Below are 8,620 nucleotides of genomic sequence, written 5' to 3'. Positions count from 1 at the left end.
CAAAGGAGCGAGGCGGGCAGGTGGCCGACGCCACGCTGCGGGAGGCCGGGCGACAGCTCGACGGCCACTCTGGCGCTCCAGCGTCCCCTGGCGGCACGGTTGGGTCAGGGTTAGGACCACCAACGGCGGAGCCGGCATTTCCGCACAGGAGCATGCGCAGGCCCCAGGGGCCATCACCCAGAGATGGAGGTCTCCCAGCCAATCAGAGAGCCCTACAGCTCTCCTCCCGCCTACCCGTGGAGTTTAGGGGCGTGGCGTTCAGCTTTAGCCAATGAGAGAAGATTTTCGTCCTCAGGCCGCACTCGCGGGAGGGGCTTTCTTTAGCAAGATGGCGGCGAGCGGCCTCCGGCGAGCTGCAGTTGCGGCTCCTACCTCAGTGAAGCCCATTTTTAGTCGGGACATGAATGAAGCCAAGCGGAGGGTGCGCGAGTTGTATCGCGCCTGGTATCGAGAGGTGCCGAACACTGGTGAGAGGCAGCGGGGCTCCGGATGCAGCCGCCCAAGGTCGCAGCCGTCCTGGCCTCCCATTTCTCCCGGGACGAGCTGAGGTCACCGACTTGGGCGCAGGCGACTCCGGGTGCTTCAGGGGAGGAGGGTCCCCCGAGCATTTAATGGACCCGATCTGGCGGCCCCGCCCGAGTCAGACCAGCAGTGCCCCGCAGACGGACCGCGCTTCGAGGCGCCCCGGGCCCTTTGGCCTTTTTGTCCCCCGTAATTCTTACCGAACCCGTGGCGGGGGGGGGGGGGTGCAGGGGAAGCAGGGACTGTCAGTGACCTGCTCATTTTACAGATGAGGCACCTAGAGGCGAAGTGACGCCCCCGAGGCCCAGAGCCAGCTCTTGTTGGATCTGGAACCCAAAGTCCACCGTAGAGTTTCTGAATAAATGTACGGCTGCCCACCAAGTTAACTGAACAAAGTGGCTGTAGGACTTGAGCGATCGTCCGTTTCCCACATGATCCCCCACAAAAACAGACGACCTGAGAAGGGAAGTGACTTTCCCAGGGTCATCCGCTTAAGTCAGTGGTGCCTCTTCCAGTCCTTCCATTTCCAGTTTCCCAAGCTTGTCCCCTAAGGTCTACCTGCCGTCAGTAGTTCTTAGGGACTCCTCCCCCAGCCCCCTTATGGCCTGCCCCCTGCCTTCACTTAGACCTGAACGATTGAAATAGAAGCTCCCTGGGTACAGAGATTCTGTTTTCTTACCTTGGCATACCCTCTCGGTGCCTCCCGTACTTAATGAAAGGAAGATTGGGGAAAATCCCACTAACCTGTCAGGGGCAGTACAGATGTCAGTGGCTGTTGATATTTTATTCTGTTGATTTGATTTAGTTTATTTTAATGTGGACTGTCACTGCCAGGCTGAGAGGGAAGGTGTTTTTAAGCAAGCTGGAGCATCATAGCACCCTTCTGGGCTGCCTCTTCCCTGCCTGTGAATGTGGTGGTTACAGACTTGCCTCCAGACCTTACCCTTTAGTAGCTGTGTGACCTTGAGCAAATTATTTCATCTTGCTATGCCTCAGTTTCCTCATCCGTAAAATGAGCATCATGATAGTACTTTCAGAGAGTAGCCCTTACTAAACAGGTAATGTATCTAAAGTGCTTAGGCTCAGTCCTGGCACTTAGACATGCATTGGATGTTGGCTGCTACTATTGTTTTTATTATTATTATTACTGTTATTTATAGCAAGAGTCTCCATGCAGAAGCCAGGCTTTTTAAAAAAATCTTTATTTATTTATTTTTGAGGGAGGGAGCAAGGGAGGGAGAGAGAGAATCCCAGATAGGCTCTGCACTGGATCTCACAAACCATCAGATGCTTGACCGACTGAGCCACCCAGGTGCCCCAGCACCGTGTCTGCTCCACGGTGTCCTTGTCCTCAACCTGACTTTTTGAGAGTTGCTGATGACCAATACTTAGACCCACAGGATACTAGGGAGGGAGAAAGTTGATTGAACTGCCGTTTCAGGGATGCAAATTTAAATGCCTTCAGGGGGCAGTAGCAAGTGTCTGTGAATGTGTGTGTGTGTGTGTGTGTGTGTGTGTGTGTGTAGGGGTGTATTCAATTGCAGATGTTTAAAAACATAACGTTGGCCTAGCGGAATACTTCTGTGAGTGCCCAGAACCCTTTCTTGTTGAGGAGAGGAGCAGGAGGTGGGGAACAAGACCCAGATGCAGGAAGAACGCTTTGCATAGTATTTAAAAAAAAAAAAAAATCAGTGGCTGAGTTGAGGATAGACCCACTTATCCACACTCAGGAGCCGGCTCTTTTTAAACCATCGCCTTACAGGAGTTCCCCTCAAATACTCTTTGAGAAGATAACCCCAGAGTCAGAAGGGTCCTGAGAGGAGGAGCCTAGAGAGCAAGGGAAGGAAGCAGAGGGAAGGGGTTAAGGGGGTGGTCTGTAGCTGGTCAGTTGCTCAGGACTGTGTCTACACCCATGTCATGCTCTCCGTTGTTGGGACTCCAGCTGAGGAGCCACAGCAAAGAATTGGGAATAAGTAATAGCACTTATAATAAATAACATTTATAGAATTGCATACGTATAGCCCAGCATTATGCTAAAAGCTTTACATTGCTTTCTTTTAGGGTAGGTTCTGATTGTTTCCCTGTCTTACAGATCAGGAAACTGTAAGAGGCACATCAGTCACCCTATTAGCGAGGGGAGGAGCCTGACTTAGGAGACCCTCAGTATCCAGCTGTTAGACCTGGCTCTCAGCTATCTCAGGGGACCCAGTTATGCTGCACTTGGAGAGGGAGAGAAGCCACGTGCCTGGGTGGCGGCTGCCTGGCATGGGCACGCAGGGACAGAACTACCTTCCTTCAAATCCCTTACTGAAAAAATATTACCTGGGGCTTGGTGTTTACAGAACAGGACACTTGACGTAGAAACCATTTAATTTCCATTTCCTCTGCCGTCTCTGGTACTACAGGGTTAGTACCAACTGCCTCGAGATGCAAATGTGAATAAAACAGCCCTGCCTTCAGGGGTCTTGTGGGCTAGTCAGGAAGGTAGGCGTATATCCAGATTATTAAAACTTAAAATAGATGTGTGGAGAATAAGAGCTGAAATGGTTACAACTAATATTTGCATTAGCTTTACTGTATGCAAGATGTTGTCGCCTGATTTTTGCCATGTTCCCATAAAGGAATTCGGTCAGAGGTTATTTTTCTTCTCCTATGTTTTGGATGAGGAAGCAGGCTAAGGAGGCTGCCGTAAGCAAGGTCATAGTTGATAGTGGTGTGGAGTCCTTACTGCTGTTGAACCCAAGCCCACGCATGCTCTTCCATTACACTGCGCTGCCTTCCCTTCTCAAGATCTCCCAGTGCCTGGTACGAATGCTACAAGATGGATTGGAGCAAACAGCTGAGAACCATATCATTGTCTTCCTTTCTTAAGGTGTCAGGGCCTTTCTGACTCCTTAATAGTAACTTTGGGAAAACACACGGAAGCTACGGAAAAGTCCCCTTCATCCAAAGGGCCACGTTGAGCCTCTTGAGCCTCTGCGATTTTTCAAATTGCAGTTTAAATATTCAGAATTTAAAGAATAAGGCAAGAATCTGTGAGCTGAGAAAGAGCAGTTGGAATTCATTTATACCAGGGTTTCGCCACACATTTGTGCTGGAGAATTCTTTGTTGTGGAGGCAATCGTGTGCATGGTAGTTTAACAACATCCCTGGCCTCTACCCACTAGATGCTGGTAGCACCCTCTCCTTGCTTGTGACAACCAGAAGTGCCTCCAGACATTGCCAGACGCTCTGGAGGGCAAAATCATTGCTGGTTTAAGAACCACCGAGTTAGACCAGAGAAGACTTCTGCAGGCTGTAGCTTAGGCTGTTTACCTTCCGCAGCCTTTCTCACTGGTGGGGGAGGGGGGGATGTTCAAGGGGTTGGGATGGGAGGAGGGAGATTGGGACAAAGCTATGGACTTGTCTCCCTAGAGACCAACCTCGGAGGATGGGCATTCAGGGATCTGTGAACTGACACTGTAAGCAAAACTCGGCGTTTGTGCCTGTGAACATTTTCCTGAGGAGGAGATTTGTACACCTGATGGCCTGGTGCATGGTTCAGGAGGTCATGAGGAATGAGAGCAGATGGACACCAGCTTCCCTTGTACAGAGGGACCTTGTTTTTTTTAAACTCCCAAGGTTGGGCAGGAATCTAATATAAAAGTTCAGGAAATGGGGGCGCCTGGGTGGCTCAGTCGGTTAAGCGTCCGACTTCGGCTCAGGTCATGATCTCATGGTTTGTGGGTTCAAGCCCCGCTCAGGCTCTGTGCTGACAGCTCAGAGCCCGGAGCCTGCTTTGCATTCTGTTTCTCCCTCTCTCTCTGACCCTCCCCTGCTCACGCTGTCTCTCTCTCAGAAATAAATAAAACATTAAAAAAAAAAAAAAAGGAAAAGTGCAGGAAAGATAAGCACTGACCGCAGGGGAATAGTCCTCATACTCATTTCCTTTAAAAAAAACAGGGCGCCTGGGGGGCTCAGTTGGTTAAGAGTCGGGACTCTTGATTTCCACTAGGGTCATGATTTCACAGTTTGTGGATTCAAGCCCTGCATCAGGCTCTGCGCTGACAGCATGGAGCCTGCTTGGGATTCTCTCTCTCTCTGCCCCTACCCTGCTGGCGCACTCTCTCTCTCTCAAAATAAACTTATAAAAAACAAAAATCAAAAAATTAAAAACACTAAACCACCTGTGTTCCAGGCTTATGTTTTCCAGGGGCCAATACTATGACTTCAGGCAGGTACCCACGGTTCTATGGGCCCCACTCTCCCCAAGTGAGAGGATTCTCAATCCCTGGATGCTTGTTAGTTTGCATTTGTTTTTGTGTCTTTGTCTTACTGTCCCTGTGTTTGCCCTTTTCTAAAATTCCTACTATGATACCGGCGGTGGTGGGAACCTAGATTTAGAGCATCGACCATTTCCCATGGTACCAGTTCTCCCACCACGGTTGATTGTAAGCTGCTAGAGTGAAGTCAGTGAAGGCCACTTTGGGAAGAGGGGCTCCATGAGAGCCCACTCAGGACCCCGCTGGACCCCGCGTTCAACTCTTTCCAGTGGGAGTGATTTTCTCTTCTCTGTTAACACCTAGGATGCAGCGTCTCCTATTAGATTTCCACTGTTGCTTCCTGGTTGGATTGGCATGGCATCAGATTTCCCTTAGCAGAAGCTTTATTTTTCAAATGCTGTCGCTAAATGAGGCGTATAGTTAAAGGCTCAAAGTTTATTGTTGATTAGTCACTACGTAGGCCTCATGGTTTTCAGAGTGGCTTTTGAGAATCCTGTAGACTAGAGTGGACATGTCACAAGAATGGCCACAACACAAGGGATCCTCACCAAAGGAGCACACAGGTCTCCTCGACCACAGGCTCATTCTAGGCTGTGAGCCTTGTTTATGCGCCCCCACCTCAGCCTAACTCCACCCACCTTGTTGCTCAGCAGAACCACTGAAGGCTGACTGCCAGAGGATGGGAACACAAGTGATAACACCCAATTTTCAAAGGACATAACACAGGCCACCTCTGAAGTCCCAGGTCCCTAAGTCTGTGCTACTGTTTTAGGCACTTCAGGGTTGCTCATTATTATGATTTTGTTTGCATTCGTGGATGGCTGCCTCTCGGGCTAGAATTTAAGAGAGTAGGAGTTCCATCGTGGACTGCTTCCTCCTTCCCTGGGTAACCTGATGTGCCTCATGTGGGGGTCGTTGCTGGCTGGGCTGAAGCCCCCCCTCCATGCACAGACACTCAGCAGGCTCCCTCAACCCAAAGCTTGTGTGCTGCATGGACCTGTGCCCACATCACTGGTGGTTGCTTTCAACCCTGTCCTCTTTCGCCAGTTGTTCTGTATAATAATAATGCTGACATTTCTGAGAGCTTATCCCATGCCGGGTACCATTTTAAGGGTCTCGTATCATCTCCTGGGATCCTCACAACGGCTCTGGGATTATACTCGCTCTTATCATCCTCATTCACTCAGAAATAAGTACTCTCAGGCACAGAGAAGTTAATGTTTGCAGGATCGTGTAGGCGATCAGCTGGGATTTGAAGCCAGGTTGTTTATACTCTCGAACTATGCTATGCTGGCTCAGGTCTGGTCTTAAACAAACTGTAAGCTCCTTGAGAGCAAGCGCCGTGTCTCACTCTTCTATATAGCCTCAAGCACCTAGTTTAGGGTCAGGCAAATACTTGGCAAAAGAAATGAATGGGCCACCTGTTTGTGTCTATGAATATCCACTGACTCGATTTTTGTAAGACATGTTCTGATCATATAGTTTCTCCCCTGACTCGTGTTTTCTCTTTAGTGCACTCATTCCAGCTAGACATCACCATGAAACAGGGACGGGATAAGGTCCGAGAAATGTTCATGAAGAACGCCCACGTCACAGACCCCAGGGTGATCGATCTTCTGGTCATTAAGGTACCTGACCCTCCTGAACCGACTTATAAGAGCACCCATCTTGTCCAGAGTTTCTCGGTCTTCCCAAGTTTGTCTCCCAAGCTTAAAAAGCAACTACTGGGTCAGCGACTGTTGCTTAGGGTTTCAAAGAAACAGATGAACTTAGAGGTTATTACCTGTAAGGTTGTTCAAGAAAAAATCAGCTGGGGTTTGCATTTTAAAAAAAGATGAAGAAAATGTTTAAAAAATTTTTTTAGAAGAAGAGGGGGGCACCTGGGTGACTCAATCAGTTAAGTCTCCGACTTCGGCTCAGTTCATGATCTCACGGTTTGTGAGCCGAGCCCATCAGGCCCAGTGCTGGCAGGTCAGAGCCTGGAGCCTGCTTTGGATTCTGTGACTCCCTTTCTCTACCCCTCCCTCGCTTGCACTCTCTCTCTCAAAAATAAACATTTAAATTGGGGCGCCTGGGTGGCTTAGTCGGTTAGGCGTCCGACTTTCGCTTAGGTCATGATCTCGCGTTTCGTGGGTTCGGGCCCCGCGTCGGGCTCTGTGCTCACTGCCAGCTCAGAGCCTGGAGCCTGTTTCAGAGTCTGTGTCTCCCTCTCTCTCTGATCCTCCCCTGCTCACGCTGTCTCTCTCTCTCCTAGAAATAAATTAAAAAAAAATAAATAAATAAATAAACATTTAAAAATTTAAAAAATAAAAAAATAAAAAAAAAAGATGAGGAAAGTTTGAAATCTTCTTGAACCTCGTTCCTGGAAGTTACTGCTTCACTGGGTTGCTGCTTACAGCTGGAAGAGACAGGCTGCTTAGCTGAGCCTTGTCGGCCTGGGTCAAATCCCAGGCCTGATTCTGTATCTCTGGTCAGTCACGCTAGCATCAGTGCGAACTATAGCACAAACCAGTACATCACATTGAATGTTAAGCAAAAACCAGCTAGTCAGGTTAGGCAGTCATGGGGCAGGGGCCTATTGACCTGGAAGTCTCTCCTCTTGGAATCAGTTAGCTAGAGTTAAAAAATATTTGAAAGACCTTAGAGCTCAGTTAGTATAACCACCTCATTTTCCAGATGCAGAAATGTGGTCTGGAATGCTACTTGCCCAGGGTCACTCGACAAGTCAGTGCCAGAGCAGAGCCCAGAATCCTGGCCTGTAGGGTGGTATTCTTTCCACTCCGCTCCTCTGACAGAACACCTCTCCCCTCACTTGTGCAGGGAAAGATGGAACTTGAGGAAACGATTAACGTATGGAAGCAGCGGACACATGTTATGCGGTTCTTCCATGAAACAGAAGCGCCGAGGCCAACGGATTTCCTGTCCAAGTTCTACACTGGCCATGACCCATGAAGTCACTCAGTGGAAAGGTGCATGTCGATACTTAAATACTTTAAGAGCACAAATAAACTCAGTATGTGATGGTCACTTTCTAATAGAATTCCATTGGTGAGCCAGTGGGACGCTCTCCTTCTGTAGTCTCTCTCCCTCTTTGCCTGAGCACGTGGGGTCTTTGCATACACACCACCTGTTCTTTCCCTTTCCTGAAGTGTGGTGTTTCCTGTAAATCAGATTCTCTTTTCTCAGAGCCTTGCATGTCAGTAAACAGGAAGGATGAAGCCATCTGCTCAGAAACTGTCATTCCGGCTGGATGACTCTGGTACAATTTAGCTGTGTTTCCACAGCCTCCAGGATAGCTTAGTGTCACAGCACAGATTATCCAAAATTGGGCAGCTCGTGCTGTTCGGAAGGGATGAGAGTAACACTGAGCAGCGCAGACTTAGGGTGATGGGCTGGGCTCTGAAGAGAATGGCAGCTCGGAGGCCCAGCCCCTCTGCCTGCAGCAAGCATCGGTCCTTAAAATGACATGAAGTCCCTGTGCAGTTAGGCGCTTTGCGAGGAACACAGCTGTTTAGTGCACACACAACAGAAATAGTTCTAGGAACACAGCTGTTTAGTGCACACACAACAGAAATAGTTCTACTGGTTTTGCAAACGGCCCTGTGGCTCCAGTGATGGGAGAATCAGTGTTGATGCAGGTTAAGTAACTCATCTCTGCTTTGGGTGGTCCCTTCTCTGGGCAGTGTAAATGCTGGAGACGGAGTCGGTGTTGGAATACACAGCCACCCGAGCACTCCCAGAGTTTTCAGCACCACCAGCCCCTTAACTGTCTTTTCATCTAAGGAACCCAAGTTTTGAAAGATTCATTCTAATAATGAATTAAAAAAAAATTTTTT

The 8,620-nt window shown here is 49.0% G+C and overlaps 1 protein-coding gene across 1 annotated transcript; it reads left to right on the top strand.

The window, feature by feature from the left end:
- Positions 1 to 300: 300 nt before the first annotated feature.
- NDUFA6 (NADH:ubiquinone oxidoreductase subunit A6) lies at positions 301 to 7,817 on the top strand. Its single transcript, XM_039234752.1, has 3 exons — positions 301 to 467; positions 6,297 to 6,412; positions 7,605 to 7,817. The coding sequence occupies exons 1-3, from the start codon at positions 329 to 331 to the stop codon at positions 7,734 to 7,736; spliced, it is 387 nt and encodes a 128-aa protein (XP_039090683.1). The 5' UTR covers positions 301 to 328; the 3' UTR covers positions 7,737 to 7,817.
- Positions 7,818 to 8,620: the final 803 nt, after the last annotated feature.

This window comes from Hyaena hyaena, unplaced genomic scaffold (genome assembly GCF_003009895.1).
Source record: "Hyaena hyaena isolate Hyena2069 unplaced genomic scaffold, ASM300989v1 scaffold_4, whole genome shotgun sequence".
In the NCBI taxonomy this organism is placed as follows: Eukaryota; Metazoa; Chordata; class Mammalia; order Carnivora; family Hyaenidae; genus Hyaena; species Hyaena hyaena.
This window is presented reverse-complemented; position numbering and strand designations above follow the sequence as displayed.